This window comes from Mobula birostris, chromosome 6, assembly GCF_030028105.1.
Source record: "Mobula birostris isolate sMobBir1 chromosome 6, sMobBir1.hap1, whole genome shotgun sequence".
Taxonomy (NCBI): domain Eukaryota; kingdom Metazoa; phylum Chordata; class Chondrichthyes; order Myliobatiformes; family Myliobatidae; genus Mobula; species Mobula birostris.
The window spans coordinates 47257463-47275589 of record NC_092375.1 but is presented as its reverse complement, the minus strand read 5'-3'; the positions used below and the strand labels follow the sequence as shown (position 1 = coordinate 47275589).

Sequence of the window (18127 nt, the reverse complement as noted above, 5' to 3'; positions counted from 1 at the left end):
CTGTCAGATTAAAAACTGATTTAAGAAGCAAAAAGGTCAAGAGGACAAAATGTGAAGACAAATGACATCAGATTTTTGAATGAGATTTATGGAGGACGGCAGTCCAACCAGGACTGAGTACAAATGGTCACGTCTAGAAATAACAAGTGCAATACTTTATACTTTATTGTCGCCAAACAATTGATACTAGAACGTACCATCATAGCGATATTTGATTCTGCGCTTCCTGCTCCCTGGATTACAAATCAATAGTAAATATCAAAAATTTAAATTATAAATCATAAATAGAAAATAGAAAAATGGGAAGTAAGATAGTGCAAAAAAAACCAAAATGCAGGTCCGGATATTCGGAGGGTACGGCCCAGATCCGGGTCAGGATCCGTTCAGCAGTCTTATCACAGTTGGAAAGAAGCTGTTCCCAAATCTGGCCGTACGAGTCTTCAAGCTCCTGAACCTTCTCCCAGAGGAAAGAGGGACGAAAAGTCTGTTGGCTGGGTGGGTCATGTCCTTGATTATCCCGGCAGCAATGCTCCGACAGCGTGCGGTGTAAAGTGAGTCCAAGGACGGAAGATTGGTTTGTGTGATGTGCTGCGCCGTGTTCACGATCTTCTGCAGCTTCTTCCGGTCTTGGACAGGACAACTTACATACCAGGTTGTGATGCACCCTAGAAGAATGCTTTCTACGGTGCATCTATAAAAATTAGTGAGGGTTTTAGGGGACAGATCTCTTTAGTTTTCTCAGGAAGTAAAGGCACCGGTGGGCCTTCGTGGCAGTGAACTCTGCTTGGTTGAATCAAGTCAGGTCATTTGTGATATTGACCCCGAGGAACTTAAAGCTTTTGACCTGTTCCATTTGCGTACCACCGATGTAAATTGGGTCGTGCGGTCCGCTACTCCTTCTGAAGTCAACAACCAATTCCTTCATCTTGCAGACGTTGAGGGATAGGTTATTGTCTTCGCACCATGCCACCAGGTTCTTAATTTCCTCTCTGTACTCAAACTCATCATTACCCGAGATACGGCGTACAATTGTTGTGTCATCAGCAAACTTATATATTGAGTTCGATGGAAATACTAAGCATTTTAGGTGCAGGTGACTCAAGATGACTTCAATGTCAGGTGACATTCCTTCTGTATCTAAATGAGGGAGTAGATGTATTTATCTCAGGATTAAAATCCACATATGGATTGCAAACATTCTGGTTTATTTCAACATGCTAAAAAGGAATCAAGTTTGTGATGACTACCAAAAAAAATGGTCTTGGTTTTCCTTGTATTCAATTGGATATCGAATGTAGGACTAGCAGTGTGACAAAACAAAGAGAGTGCAGGGAGCCAGAAAGGTAGCAATGTTAAGTTAAAACACTGAGGGGCAGTATATGGACAAAGATAGGTAAAAAGCATAAATCCTTGGAAATCATTAGAGGCAATGTTTCAGGGATGGCAAGGGAAGCTATTGTAGGCTAGTCTCTGGCTCTGTGAAAGCAAGCACTGACAAATAAACTCTTCTAGGGCTTCCAGTAGGGTACAGGTATCGATTTTAACCAATGTTTTGATGACAAATTCTGCCATCTTCATCAGGGATGATGTCTGGGTATGCTGAATCTGGTGGTATTTATACCTTCATCGTCCCTCACTCCTGATTGGTTAGTCCTCATCCAATCAGGTTTCCACTTTCCCACCTTGCTTGCTATCAAACTCCAGTTCTTACTTTCGAGACCATTGTCTTTGTTAAAATTCCTTCCTTCTAGTTTTATTTCAATGGCTTCCTTTACCAGGCGGTGCCAAAAGCCATTGGCGCTGCACAGTAGTCTTGTGTCTAAGAAGTCAATCCTATGGCAATTGCAAATGCAATGTTCTGCTACAGATGATTTCACCAGGGAATCCTGCAAATGTCAGCCGTCCTGAGACCCAGATCATCTTTGACCCGCATAAGATGTGATTTGAGCTTCCTTACGGATCTGTGGATGGTATTAATCTGGTATTTCTTCAGGATCCTGGCAATCCTTCCAGAAACCATGAAAATATATGGAAGACGGGCATTAGCATTGGGTTCCTCCTCATTGTTAGGTTTCCTGGATTTTCCATCGTCCTTTTGATCTCCTTCACCTTGTAGCCATTCTTTAGGAACATCTTTAGGAACAACATGCGTAATTGGCTTATTTCCTCGCGGAAACTCTCGGTTTCCGAAATAACTTTTCGCACAGCTAAGTAGAAAAAACCACTCTACGTTGGGAAGCGTGACATTGGCTGTTATCGTTGGGTGCAAGACTGTGTGAGTATGTTTCCGATAAATGCCATTTCCAAGGCTACCATCTGGTTTCTGTCATATTAGATTGTCCAAGAATAGGAGGAAAGCATTCTTCTCCACCTCCATCATAAATTAAATGTTTGAATATAGGCTGTTCAGATGGTCATGGAACTGTTGTAGTACCTGGAGTCCATGAGGCTACACTACAAAGACATCATCAACGCATCTGAAGAAGCATTTGGGGTGTAAGGGCTATGAACCCAGAGCCTTCTCCTCAAAGTCCTCCATGTAGAAATTATGTTGTAAATGAACAGCATACATCCAAACATTCAATTTATGATTGAGATGGACAAGAATGTTTGCCTTCCATTCCTCGACCTTTGAGCATGATGGAAACCGGACAGCAGCCTCAGATGCGGCACCTACCAGGAAACCACTCATATGGACTTACACCTCAACAATAATGGCCACCATCATGCCTCCCAACAAAGAGCAGTTCTTTCTACTTTGATCAACCATGCGAAAACTATTTGGGACCTGGAGAGTCAACATGAGGAAATAAGACGATTATGCATGATGCTCCTACAGAATGGCTACAAGATGAAGGAAATCAACTGGGCTCTTAAAAGGGCTCACAGAAAAACCAGGAAAGCTAACAATGAGGAGGAACCCGTTGCTACTGTCTGTCTTCCCTTTATTTCCATGGTCTGGAAGGATTGCCAGGATCCTGAAGAAATACCAGATTAATACCATCCACAAGCCCATAAGGAAGTTCAAATCACAGCTTATGTGGATCAAAGATGTCTTGGGACTCAGGATAGCTGATATTCACAGGATTCCCTGTAAGTGTGGAGCAGCCGTATATCGGCCAGACAGGACACATGGTGGAAACCCGCATCAAGGAGCACAGGAGGTATATCCATTTGGGTTACCTGGAGAAATCGGCAATAGCAGAAGATTGAATTTGCAATGGCATAGGATTGACTTCAACGGCACAAACTACTGTGCTGCACCAATGGCTTTTGGGACTGCCTGGTGAAGGAAGCAATTGAAATGAGACTAGAGGAAAAGAATTTTAACAAAGACAAAGGTCTAGCTGTAAGTAAAATCTGGAATTCAATTGTAAACAAGGTGAGACAGTAGAAACCTGATTGGGTGAGGACTAACTAATCAGGAGGGACAGACATTGGGGGTATAAATACCACTTGACTAGACGTGCTCAGGCATCATCCCTGAAGAAGATGGCAGAGTTTGTCATCGAAACGTTGGTTAAGATCGATATCTGTACCTGTTTGGAAGCCTGAGAGGAGTTTATTCATCGTATACACCAGGAAAGCACTAGATCCTTTTTCAAGCAACAATTTAATTCAGCTGAATCAGATTAGATAAATAAGCAATCTGCTGTCTCAGTAACTGCAATTAAAATCAATAGTTTATCATAACGAAAAAGACAAAAAAAGACTGTATAAGTTAATAAAAGCACATTAATCTTTGGACAAAATAAGATTTGAATATTTATGCAGACCTACTGTGTAAACTGAGATTTAAGGAATCTCTGGTAACTGGCACTCGTCCTTATATCACCTCATTGATCAAATTTCTTACCTCATAAAACAGATGTTGCCTAAGCAATCAAATATAAAAAAAAAACAATTTAGGTTTTAATGGCTAATGTCTCAGTAAGAATCCTTCTGAACATACTAAAGTTCATTAAATTCTGCACACATGACAACCAATTAACAGATACTGGAAAAGTGAGTAGCTATTTGTTCAAATCAAGCAGACATCTAAATCAGTCTTGAAAATGGCACAGAATGGAATATGGAGCAGATGGAATGCAAAAAAAAAAGTCAAATGAATAGAGAAATTGTTAAAATACAGGTTTCCCCCACCATCCGAAGGTGCAGTGTTCCTATGAAACGGTTCGTAAGCCGGAAGGTCATAAAGTGAAGACGTAATTACCATTTATTTATATGGGAAAAATGTGAGCATTCGCAGACCCAAAAATAACCAAGTCATGCCAAATAACACATAAAACCTAAAATAACAGTAACATATAGTAAAAGCAGGAACGATATGATAAATACTTTTCCACAATCACTGCCGCACTGTTCTCCGTAGCGAAAATCTCACACAAGCGCTCTCGGCAGAAAATCTCACGCAAGCGCCATCAGCAAAAACACGGCGCAAGCGCTCTCTAGTAACCTTTAAGCTGCCAAATCATACTAAATAACACCTAAAAATACACAGCCTATATAAAGTAGAAATAATGTATGTATAGTGTAGTATCACTTATGGGAATCGAGAAGACATCGAGCACACTGATGATGGTGTGTTAGGCTGAGTCGTCGGAGGTTGGGGTGGTGCAGTGGCCCCCACCCTCTGGGCCGCCGACCGATACTGATCCGCGAAGAATGCAGCAATACTCAGGACGCACCCAGCACACCTTTAAGAAAAAAGCCAAAATAAACAAGCTAATTAATTAGGTGCTGCCCGGCACGTAAATGTGGGCCCAGATCAGAGGCAACGCAATCGGCAATCGGCTCTGATCTGGGCTGACAATTACATGCCAGGCGGCACCTAATTAATTAGCTTGTTTATTTCACCTTTTTTCTTAAAGATGTGTTGGGCGCCTTCCGGCTACCGCTGCATTCTCCACGAATCGGTATCTGTCCGCGGTCCGGGGGTTGGGGTGGTGGGACACTGGGGTGTCATCTCATTGTCCATCAGGGCAGGCAGGTCATCTTCTTCTATGTCTGCCTCGATGTCGAAGGTCGAGGTTCCTCATCTGCTGTGGCTGATGTGGAAGGCTTGCTTGACTGCTAGCCTCGCGCATTTTTCTACCAGACACTTCTTTGTAAACACTCAAACCATCTTGCAAATATGCCCTAAACCGACATACCCTTTCAAAATTAAAGTCGTACTTTATCATTGCAGCGAAAATCTCACGCAGTTGCTTCACGGTCAGTTCCTGGACGACTTCACTTTCGGTCCGTTAGCTACTGCATTCAGTTTCAATTGTTATCCTTTCCTTCCAATTGCATCAGCTCTTCATCTATCAGTTCTTGGTCATGGGATGCCAAACCTCTTCAATATTATCTTCGTCAACTTCCACAAGCCAAACTCACTTAGTCCTTACTTTGTTCACCACGATCAAAACACTTAATTATGTCTAATGTAACACCCTTACGAGCTCTTTTTGGCTTTTCTGAAACCTTAGAACTCATCTTGCTAACGGCTGCTCACAGGCACATGTTTAAGCAATGCCAGCGAGAAAGCAGTTCCGAATCCGGGGCAGAACGGCGCTCAGGGCGCGCGCTGCTTTTTTTCGTGCACTTTTTCCGTGCACTGCCTTTTCTCATAACAGTGAAAACACCTTCTGTTAGCAAAAACAGGGAACTAATGTAGGTCTTTCGTAACAGTGAGGTTTTGTAAAGCGAACGTTCGAAAAGCGGGGGACACCTGTATATTGACAAACTAAGCAATATCTGTGGAAAGTGAAACCATATTTGCTTACCTGGCTGAATAACCTTCACCTGATAAACTGCTGTGTAATATAATGTCAAGAAGTTAGCATCTTGCAGGCCTCTTGTAATGTAATGTCAAGAAGTTAGCATCTCGTAGGCCTCTTGTGACCCTGGCTATTTTGTAAGGGTCATAGCGGCTAAGACTTTGACAAAAAGCATAGAAGCACAAGTGTTTCTCACAAGATAAGCTGAGCGGGTGATATTATGCTTAGTATGTGACCTGTGTAACTTCAGTCCTTGCTTAAGAACAACTTGTACACTGTTTGATTAACTGCTTTAATAAACATAGCGCTTGCTAGATAAGCATTTTAAGGAATGCCTGTTTCAAGGGTGGGAAGCTCCGAGGGGTAAGCTTATGTCTGGCTGTTCCCAGACATAAGGGTAGTTAAGCTGTTACATGAATAATTTATGGCTGATAAGTTAAACAATACTCATCTGTACAGAAACTAAGGGGGTGAACCCACCTGTATCTGTGTACGTGATTGCATATGTATAAAAAGCACTGTATTTGCTTCGGAAGCCAGAGACCCCCGGGAGCAGCCCAAGAGAGTGCTTAAGGAGGGTTCTCTCTGGTAACTTGTTAATAAATAGAGTTAAAGTTATATTCACCGTAGTATGTGGTGTCTTTGCATTGGGTAGATCAAAAGAAGTTTACGACAGCTGGTGACACATTAACTTTCTTTCCAGTGATACTGCATTACCTATGTAAGAATTGTTAGCATTTGTTTTAATTTCAGGTTTCTAATATCTGCAATTTTTGATTTTCAAAAAGAATATAAAATCTTACTCAATCTCAATTATAGACAATATTCCACAAGGGACAGAGGTGGCATGACCACAACTTAATCAGGTACAAACACCAAACCCTTGCAGGTAAAGGAGATGGTGGATTGTGTTGGGTAGTTTTCCACCACAGTGTCAATCCCTTAGCAGAAGTCAAGTTTTTTGTCATTTCGACCATAAGTTGCTGGTACAGTACACAGTAAAAATGAAACAACGTTTCTCCAGGACCCTGGTGCTACATGAAACAACACAAAACTACACTAGACTGTGTGAGACAGCACAAGGCTACACTAGACTACGTAAAACAACATAAAAACTGCACTAGACTACAGACCTGCACAGGACTACATACAGTGCACGAAACAGTGCAGGCAGTACAATAATTAATAAACAAGACAATAGGCACAGTAGAGGACAAATTACAATATAATAATAAATGATGTAGATATTAGTCTAGACTCTTGAGTATTGAGGAGTCTGATGGCTTGGGGGAAGAAACTGTTGCAGTCTGGTCGTGAGAGCCCAAATGCTTCGGTACCTTTTGTCAGATGGCAGGAGGGAGAAGAGTTTGTGTGAGGGGTGTATGGGGTCCTTCATAATACTGTTTGCTCTGCGGGTGCAGCATGTGGTGTAAATGTCTGTAATAGCAGGAAGAGAGACCCGATGATCTTCTCAGCTGACCTCACTATCCGCTACAGGGCCTTGTGATCCGAGACGGTGCAATTCCCGAACCAGGCAGTGATGCAGCTGTTCAGGATGCTCTCAATACATCCTCTGTAGAATGTGGTGAGGATGAGGAGGTGGGAGATGGACTTTTCTCAGCCTTCGCAGAAAGTAGAGATGCTGTTGGGCTTTCTTGGCTATGGAGCTGGTGTTGAGGGACCAGGTGAGATTCTCCACCAGGTGAGCACCAAGAAATTTGGTGCTTTTAACGATCTCAGCAATAGAACTGTCAAACAAGCAGCAAGACCTTCCTGTCTAGTGGCGAGAAGATAAGTCCCTGTGAGATTGTGAAGGCTGTACCACAATGAGTCTGTCACCCACATGTCCTTTATAAGGATGGTTTGGGAAGAGACGCTGTAGAATTTATCAACTCTCCCAAATAGCTGCATGACACAGGACTCTATATCCTAGGCTATTCTCAGGAATACCTACTAAGACAAATGTCAGAATGAAGAAAGATTGCCTGCAACTCATGTCTTCCCATGCAAGGAGCAATCCATTAGCAAATGTTGCAAAACTGTCAGCTCCAGGAGCAAGTCTAGTTCTGGGACTAAATACTGAAAGATGCACTGAAATTAGATGTTCCCACTGTAAAAACTCAACAGAGGAAATCCACAGTTTAATGGCCTCCCAACACTTCATACTAAGTGATAGAAAATTATGCTAAAACCTCATAGTCTATTTGCTCAAGGCTTGCATGCATATAACTAATGTCATATGCTACTATTAATAATTGCAATTAACTTAAAATACTGTGTTGACTTAAGATGTTCTATACTAAATTAATATTACTTTTTTTTTTAAATGAAAACTCTACCCTTAATTTAGTTTTTAAAAAAGTAGCTTGGAAAAATGTGATACTGACCTGTTCTCAGGAAGCAGATCAGCCCCTACAATCCATTTTAAGGAAATTTTAGTATTTAAACACAAGGCTGGTTTCCTTGCACTTGTAAATGCCCCGAAGTAGGAAGTGAAAAAGAACAAATCCCTGTGGTAAATACTATTAAAAGGACCGTTGGTGGAGAATGAATCTTGAGTGCAAGCCCACCTAATAGTCTTTCTCAAATATCCCACTACTGTCCAACTTCATCTCCTACATACCTCCATTTATCCAGGGATAATGTGAGGATAATGATTCTCCCAATCAAATCTACCTCTCACTCACTCACCTTCTCATTTCACTTGCTTTCTTAAACGTCTCGTACACTCCAGCAATATCCCACCTACCTTGTATCCACTTGCAAGCTGCTGTTTCATCCAGGCATCAGCTGAAAACATTTTAACTAAGTATATAGGAAACCTTGCTCCTACCCGTTCTGTTTTTTACCCAGATTATTGATCGGGTTCCTGTTGGCCTTAGTTTCCATTTCACCAGCCCCCACCCCCCCAATTCAACAGATCATCTTGCAGGTCTTCCCCTTCCCTTAAAACATTTCAATTCCTATTGATGGTGAACATAATGTTCAGCATTTAAATTAGTAACCGATGTTTTGTGGCAAATAGACATTATGTTAAAGCACAAAGACACACGAGGAAATATGCATTTCAGTAGAAGTTAAGGTTAGCGATAAATTCTGAAGATTGGGAACATTTAAGAATTCAAAGGATGACGACAAATTGATAAGGAATAAAAGCATAAAATACGAGAGTAAACTAGCAAGGAACATAAAGAGTGTAAAAATACTTACATAGACTTTTAAAAAAAAACTAGTGATTGAGCTGAATCAATATGGATTTATCAAATACGAATCATTTTGACTGATGTATTGAAATTCATTTTAGATGTATCTGATTGGCCAGATGATGGAGGAGACTAGATGAGGAGCTGAGTTTGGATTTTTTGAAGTCTTTTGCTAATTTTTCACACAGAAAGCTGCAAAGTTACACAATATGGAATTGAGGGTAATATAGTTGTGCAGTAAAGGCTGATTTCAAGTTTACAACCACAATTTTGTTGATTTTCATACATAGTTCCAACTTTATTTCTCTACTGTTTTTCTCATCTTTTTTTAATAAAAATAAATCCAAAGTTTATTTCACAAACAAGAGAAAATCTGCAGATGCTGGAAATCTGAGCAAAACACACAAAATGCTGGAGAAACTCAGCAGCCCAGGCAGCATCTATGGAAAAAAGTACCGTCAACATTTCGGGCCAAAACCCTTCGGCAGGATTCAGGCTTTTGGCCTGAAACATCATAGTCATAGTCATACTTTATTGATCCCGAGGGAAATTGATTTTTGTTACAGTTGCCCCAACCAAGAATAGAGTATAAATATAGCAATATAAAACCATAAATAATCAAATAGTAATATGTAAATTATGCCAAGAAATAAGTCTAGGACCAGCCTATTGGCTCAGGGTGTCTGACCCTCCAAGGGAGGAGTTGTAAAGTTTGATGGCCACAGGCAGGAATCACTTCCTATGACGCTCAGTGTTGCATCTCGGTAGAATGAGTCTCTGGCTGAATGTACTCCTGTGCCCAACCAGTCCATTATGTAGTGGATGGGAGACACTGTCCAAGATGGCATGCAACTTGGACAGCATCCTCTTTACAGACACCACCATGAAGAGAGTCCAGTTCCATTCCCACAACATCACTGGCCTTACGAATGAGTTTGTTGATTCTGTTGGTGTCTGCTACCCTCAGCCAGCTGCCCCAGCACAAAACAGCAAACATGATCGCACTGGCCACCACAGACTTATAGAACATCCTCAGCATCGTCCGGCAGATGTTAAAGGACCTCAGTCTCCTCAGGAAATAGAGACGGCTCTGACCCTTCTTGTAGACAGCCTCAGTGTTCTTTGACCAGTCCAGTTTATTGTCAACTGTACTTTTTCAGTTTATCGACTGTATTTTTTCCATAGATGCTGCCTGGGCTGCTGAGTTCCTCCAGCATTTTGTGTGTGCTGTTCAAAGTTTATTTATTTTATTTACTGGTACAGCACAGAGTAGGTCCTTCACACTGCATAGCTCAACAACACCAAAAACCCTGATTTAACCATAATTTAATCATGGGACAATGAAAACCCATGCACTCCACGGGCAGGACATACAGACTCCTTAAAGATGACGTCCGAATTGAACTCCGAATTCTGCCAAGCTAAACTATAACTGTAACAGCATCACATTAACTGCTACACTACCATAAATAGAAGTTAATGTGATTTATTTCTGGGCTATTTCATTTCTTTTTTTTTGGAGGGGGAGGGAGATAACATCCAATAGTCCAGAAAATCTGCTAGTCTGGAATTACCACAGTCTCAAACATGCTGGATTTAGGAAGTTTTACTGTGGTTGGCCAGGCAGCATCTCTAGGAAGAGGTACAGTCGACGTTTCGGCCCGAGACCCTTCGTCAGGACTAACTGAAAGAAGAACTAGTAAGAGATTTGAAAGTGGGAGGGGGAGATCCAAATTGATAGGAGAAGACAGGAGGGGGAGGGATGGAGCCAAGAGCTGGACAGTTGATTGGCAAAAGGGATATGAGAGGATCATGGAACGGGAGGCCTAGGGAGAGAGAAAGGGGGAGGGGTGAAGCCCAGAGGATGTGCAAGGGGTATAGTCAGAGGGACAGAGGAGAAAAAGGAGAGAGAGAAAAAGAATATATATATAAAATAAATAAATAACAGATGGGGAACGAGGGGGAGGAGGAGCATTAACGGAAGTTAGAGAAGTCAATGTTCATGCCATCAGGTTGGAGGCTACCCAGACGGAATATAAGGTGTTCTTCCTCCAACCTGAGTGTGGCTTCATCTTGACAGTAGAGGAGGCCGTGGATAGACATATCAGAATGGGAATGGGACGTGGAATTAAAATGTATGGCCACTGGAAGATCCTGCTTTCTCTCTCCCCTTTTTCTCCTTCTGTCCCTCTCACTATACTCCTTGCCCATCCTCTGGGCTTCACCCCACCCCTTTCTTTCTCCCTGGGCCTCCCGTCCCATGATCCTCTCCAGCTCTTGGCTCCATCCATCCCCTTCCTGTCTTCTCCTATCATTTTGGATCTCCCCCTCCCACTCCCACTTTCAAATCTCTTACTAGCTCTTCTTTCAGTTAGTCCTGATGAAAGGTCTCGGCCAGAAACACCAACTGTACCTCTTCCTAGAGATGCTGCTTGGCCTGCTGCATTCGCCAGCAACTTTTATGTGTGTTGCTTGAAATTCCAGCATCTGCAGATTTCCTCGTGTTTACTGTGGTTACACCTTTTCCAGTCAGACCTCCAGGAACAATTGTTCATTCTTCTTGGGGTTTGGCAGTCCAACTTAAGGTGCATTACTACCACCAACTGGACTATTGAAACAAAATATTTCTACAAGTGCCTCAAATATTTCATTTGCACTCACAACTCTATACTCTATCCCTTTTTGTATAAAACTGACAACACCACCCCCTTTACCAAATAACCTATCACACCTAAAATCCTGCAAATAAAAACTCAGATGTGGTAACAACCAAGTTTCCTGAGTACATAAAACATTTGGATGATTTGACAAGTCAGCAATAAACTTCTTAAAGTCTTGCCCATTAGAAATTAGGTTTCTTGCATTCCACTGTCATATTCTAAATCCCATAATTTACCTTCACAAGTTGTCTGAGATACAGAGATCCCACCCATCAGAGTTTCATTTACAACTTCCTACATAACACCAGTTATACTAAGATACTTTTCTGCAGCTTTCACATTTTAATTTTCTCAGTATGACTAGATATCTGAGCAGTATGATTCACCACATCTGTTATAAACATCACAAACTTCATTTTACTCACAAGTATTTTTACCAAGAGGACAGTGATACCGACATATATCCACTGACTTCACAGTCTGGTCTCTAACCTGTAATAGTTTATCAACATTCTGATAAACATTTTTCAAGGCCTCTGTACAAGACACACCCTACTGTACTTTAATCTGTTGAACTGTAGCTGCCTTCTTAAACACTTCACACCCTCTATATCAGGGGTCCCCAACCTTTTTTGCACATGTGTGCGCATACGTGTACGTGCCAACCTTTTCTACAAATTGGTTTTTGGCTTAATCTTCCCGATTCTGTTAAGTGAAACTACACTGTACATACATTATTTCTACTTTATATAGGCTGTGTATTTATCATATCATTTTTTTTACTATATTTTAGTAAATATACTACTTTTACTATATGTTAGTATTATTTTAGGTTTTATGTATTATTTGATAGGTTATTTTTTGGGTCTGGGAACGCTCAAAAAACTTTCCCATATAAATTAATGGTAATTGCTTCTTCGCTTTATGCCATTTTGGCTTATGAATGGTTTTATAGGAACGCTCTACCTTAGCGGGGGGAAATACGGGACAAAGACGGTCCGGTATGGGACAAACCAATTTAGCCGAATATGCGGCATGTCCCGGCTAATACGGGACAGTTGGCAACCCTATGTTCAAGTTCAACAGTGCGTGACGGGGAATGAGGAAAGATGCAGCTGACTCACATCGTTTCCTCACGGCTCCGTAGCACATGCTTTGTGGCCCGGTGGTTGCGGACCACTGCTCTATATGTTGCACTATGTTCCCCTCCACAATTACAACAATTTAACTTTACACCTCCTCTAGTCTACATACTTATATCCCCCCCACCACACTTACCACACCTTAGTTTCCCATGACATACTGCTGCAATATGCCCAAATCTCTGACAAATTTAAAACATCTAGGAATATAAGCTCCGACATTATAACTAACATACCATAAACTAACTTTATTAGCCAGCTTCACCTCATCAAAATAAATCAACACAGATAAACTACCCACCTTTTCCCCATTTCTAAATACTAGCGATCTCTTTACCTCCTTAAACCTTCTTACCTAACAAATGAGATTTAACCTGCTTCAAATCTCCATCCGAACACCCGTTATGACACCCCCAATACAGGTGTCCCCCACTTTTCAAACGTTTGCTTTACGAAACCTCACTGTTACGAAATACCTACATTAGTACCCTGTTTTCGCTTTCAGAAGGTGTTTTCACTGTTACGAAAAAAAAGCAGTGCGCGAAAAAAATCAGCGCGCGCCCCGAGCAGCTGTTTGCAAGATAAGTTCTATGGTGTCGGAAAAGCCTAAAAGAACTCATAAGGGTGTTACACTTAGCATAAAACTAGACATAATTAAGCATTTCGATCGTGGTTAACGAAGTAAGAACAAAGTGAGTTTGGCTTGTGGAAGCTGACGAACATGATGTTGAAAAGGTTTTGGCATCCCATGACCAAGAACTGATAGATGAAGAGCTGATGCAATTGGAAGAGGAAAGGATAACAATCGAAACCGAATGCTGTAGCGAAATGAACGTGAAGCAACTGTGTGAGATTTTCGCGCAATGATAAGTACGACTTTAATTTTGAAAGGGTATGTAGGTTTAGGAGATATTTGCAGCATGGTTTGAGTCCTTACAAAGAACTGTGTGATAGAAAAATGCGCGACGCTCAGCAGTCAAGCAAGCCTTCCACATCAGCCACAGCAAATGACGAACCTTGACCTTCGACATCGAGGCGGGCAGTCATAGAAGAAGATGAGCTGCCTGCTCTAATGGAAATAGACGACGAGATGACACCTCAGTGTCCCACCACCCAAACACCCGGGCCGCAGACAGACACTGTACCGATTTGCGGAGAATGCAGCAGTAGCCGGGAGGCACACAGCACATCTTTAAGAAAAAAGCCTAAATAAACATGCTAATTAATTAGGTGCTGCCCCACACTTAAATGTCAGCCCAGATCAATGGCGATGCAATCGGCACTGACCTGGGCCGACAATTAGGTGCCGCCCAACACGTAATTAATTAGCATGTTTATTTCAGCTTTTTTCTTAAAGATGTGCTGTGTGCCTCCCGGCTACCGCTGGACCCCTGCATGCTTCGCGGTTCAGTATCTGTCGGCGGCCTGGAGGGTGGGGGCCACTGCACCAGCCAACCTGCGACGACTCAGCCTAACACACCATCATCAGTGTGCTGGTGCTGTCCCAATTCCGGTAAGTGATACTACACTGTACATACATTATTTCTACTTTATATCGGCTGTGTATTTTTACATATTGTTTGGTATGATTTGGCAGCTTCATAGCTTAAAGGTTACTGGAGAGCGCTTGCACTGGGTTTTTGCCAACAGTGCTTGCGTGAGATTTTCTGCCGACAGTGCTTGCGTGAGATTTTCGCTACGGAGAACAATTCAGTAATGATTGTGAAAAAGTATTTCTACTTTATATAGGCCGTGTATTTATCATATCATTCCTACTTTTACTATGTGTTACTGTTATTTTAGGTTTTATGTGTTATTTGGCATGATTTGGTAGGTTATTTTGGGGTCTGCGAATACTCACAAAATTTTCCCATATAAATAAATGGTAATTGCTTCTTCGCTTTACGACATTTCAGCTTACAAACCGTTTCATAGGAACACTCTACCTTCGGATGGCGGGGGAAACCTGGTACCTCAATTTTCATAAGGTAACATAGATACTACCTTTCTTCTAAGCAAAGTCTTCAAACATAATGCCTTCTCACACTGTTTTAATGTCCTTACAAATGATTGACACATTCCCTCCTCTCAAGGTTCGACCATGATTTATAGTCCCTGTAGCAGATTTCAACTCTCTCGTTAACGTTCGGATTGATGGAAGAGGGCTGTACCGGGTCAAATTTAAACAATATATTAAAGTCTTCTCTTTAAAAAAACGCCCCACCTCTCCAGCACTAGAAATCACTCCAACATTATGTTTCATTTCCGTTTTACAGATCTAGATTCAACTTCATTTCCACCTCCTGCCGCCAACCCCTACTCTTCCCCCAATCTGCGTTTCCGGTTTCTCTCCAGATCCTTCTCACTACCTGAACCTACACTACTTCCCAACAACCCCACAACAGTCTCAGTCCAGCGTCCGATCTTCATATTAGCAGAAAAACCCCTCCGACAGGAAAAGCGAAAATCATTGAAACCACCACTTCCCCTAGCTAGCTTCCTAACTCGCCTGAGGATCTACGCCTCCCTTCTGAACCCACATTCCTGAACCGAGTTGGAGCCTCCAACTCTGTCCGTCCCTCCCCTGCAGGTTACACAATTGTTCATTGACCTTCCCCAACTTTTTTTAAGCAGCATCGTCCTTACTTGTGCCAGTCACTATGTTAGCGTCATACGCACCTTAACAAGCAGGGAAACAAAAAGATCCAAGATAAGTGGAATGGGGATTTGAGATCACAAATCTCAGCCACGATCTCAGAAGATGGCAGAGAAAACCCAAGTGACCAAATCCTGTTCATATGTTTGCATCTTCCATTTTGCACACCTTCTTCCACCAGGCCACCAGACTGATTAACTCACGCTGATTTGAGTGTACTCTATGTTACATGACTGTTCTATTTATTATACATTATTATAAATTACTATGATTGCATATTGCACATTTAAACGGAGACGTAAAGACTTTTACTCCTAGAGTATGTGAAGGATGTAAGAAATAAAGCCAATTCATTCAATTAATGCATTAATTTTTTTGCATTTTTAAACATTTACATTTTCCCTATTTTGCTAAAAGTTCTAAAATATTAACTGTTATCTCCTTCCATTGATGTTACATGACCTGATAAACATTTACAGCATTAACAGCTTATTAACAAAGGTCATCTTGATCAACAGTAACTGCTTGACAGAGTTCACTGGGAAACTTTTGTGGAAGGGCTATCAGATATTTGCCCCACAAGTTAGCTCTGTATATTTCACGCAAACAACAGGAATTCTGCAGTTGCTGGAAATTCAAGCAACACACATCAAAGTTGCTGGTCCTGACGAAGGGTCTCGGCCTGAAACGTCGACTGCACCTCTTCCTACAGATGCTGCCTGGCCTGCTGCGTTCACCAGCAACTTTGATGTGTGTTGTCTGTATATTTCACCTAGTATGCTGGAGCCTTGAAGCCAATTCTAGTTACTCGCCTCTATGCTGCAACAAGTCAAAATTAAACAAAGAATTGCTTACATGGCTGAATATTGCAGCTAGGAATGAACATCTGCACAAAGCCATCTCTTTGCATTACCATCATTTGACAAGTGTTCAAACATCCAACGTTTGCGGCGCTGTATTTTCCTACGTCGATCGGCGGCATAATGGAGCTCAGTTGCACGGGTTTCATTCAGTAAGGAACTGAAACTTATCTTCAACTGATCTCTCTTAGCGGGAGAACGCCGCCCTTCTCATCACCCTCTCAGCTCTCTTACCTGAGCCAGGGGCCTCCTTCACCAGCAGCCAAACGATATCATTCCATCCACAGGCGGCAGCCCTTCTGTCTAATCACTCCAGCGGTAATAGCCTCTGAGCGCAGTTAAAGATCGTCCACGCTGCCCAACACACCCGAAATCTCCTGAACGGATCGATTCGCACCGATTTCAGACAACAGTTCTTCGCACCCTTCCGCGAGACCCATGACAACAACCCCGGCTTCCGTCGCGGCTGCGAGCCACGCATGCGCCTGGCCAACCGTCTCCCCCGCCCATCAAGTTCAACCGGGGGTGCACGCGCACGCGGCGCTGCTCTCGCGTCACGCGCACGCCGCCAGCGGGGAGAGCGCGCATGCGTGAATGTGGTTGCGGAACTTGTTGAGGGAAAGAGAGTGGGGAAGGAGCGGGATAGGGATTCGGGCGAAGGGTGAGGGTGGAGGTAATTGTTGGCAGGTCGCGACTGCCGTACGCTCAGCTCGAGTGAGTTAACGATATGCAGAGCGTTATTAACACTGTTAAAGGCACTGCGCTTGGCGTGGCAGAGTTCTTGACGCCTGTACTTAAGGTGAGTTATTTGTGAAGGCCTGTGGTTACTTTGTACCAGTGACAGCACTGACCCTCCCCTGACCGTGGTAAGTAACGGGTTCACTGAGGATTTACTCATTGTTAACAATAAAGTAACGGGCAGCTAAAGGGTAACCCCAATTCATTCGTGATAATCATGGTAACTACAATTTATAAGTGAGCTACTACAGACTCTAGGCAATGTCTGACCAACAGACACTCGGTGAATGACAGGAACTTACAGAATGCGTCTCGACTTCTTTTGACTTTCAAAATGTGAATGGCCTGGCGTTGAATATTCAAGAAGCTGATACTCGTGATTATTTTTTGGTAAACATTTTTATAGTTTGCGGCTTTCAAGTATAATTTGAAAGAAAAATTATAGGGTGCTTAGTTGGAATTTTTTTTAAATGAAAATTTGTTTTTATGCATTTCTTGAGCTGACAGCCCTGCTCCAAAAGACCTAGGTTGTTTTGGGAGGCTCCTGGTAGATGGAAGCGTAATTGAATTCTAGTTGCAGGCCCCATATTACTACAGCAGTGATAGTACAAGGACTTTTGTCATTTTTTCTGGGCTGTAGTTTAAAGAATGATATACACTGCAAAATGAGACATTTTAAGCCAGTCGTGTCTGTGTTGATTCTTTGACCGTGATACCAGTTGGACTCTCTTCCCTACCTTTTTCTCCATTTTACAACATTTTCTTTTAACCAATAGTTTTGTGAAAATTCTTAATCATTTGATATTTTTATTTTACTGGTACCTACCTGAAAATCTTTATTCTTGTAAGTTTTATACTTTGTAAAAAGTGCAGGACATAACAGAATTTTAAAATTTCTATAATTTTCACTATAATTTATGAACTGGTATGAAATATGCATTCTGTAAACATCAGAGCATATCATAAACATGTGGCCTCTAGAATGTTTGATTTTTATGCTATTAATGTAATTTTATGTGATGACACCTATAATTAAAAGTTATTTGAAAGTTCTTAATTGAAGGTTGTGCTAGCCGCTGTTATGTTTGAAGAAAAATATTTATTTT

The 18127-nt window shown here is 41.9% G+C and overlaps 2 protein-coding genes across 2 annotated transcripts in view; one reads left to right on the top strand and one right to left on the bottom strand.

Annotated features, from left to right (window-relative positions):
• Positions 1-16750, bottom strand: part of slc35a5 (solute carrier family 35 member A5) — a 62875-nt gene extending 46125 nt beyond the window's left edge. Inside the window, exon 1 of the mRNA XM_072260429.1 lies at positions 16518-16750. The gene's annotated coding sequence lies outside the window, so the exon portion shown is untranslated. The remainder of the gene's footprint in view (positions 1-16517) is intronic.
• Positions 16751-16879: 129 nt separating this feature from the next.
• Positions 16880-18127, top strand: part of atg3 (autophagy related 3) — a 47424-nt gene continuing 46176 nt past the window's right edge. The window contains exon 1 of the mRNA XM_072260428.1: positions 16880-17082. Coding sequence (XP_072116529.1) covers positions 17011-17082 — 72 coding nt within the window. The 5' untranslated portion in view covers positions 16880-17010. The remainder of the gene's footprint in view (positions 17083-18127) is intronic.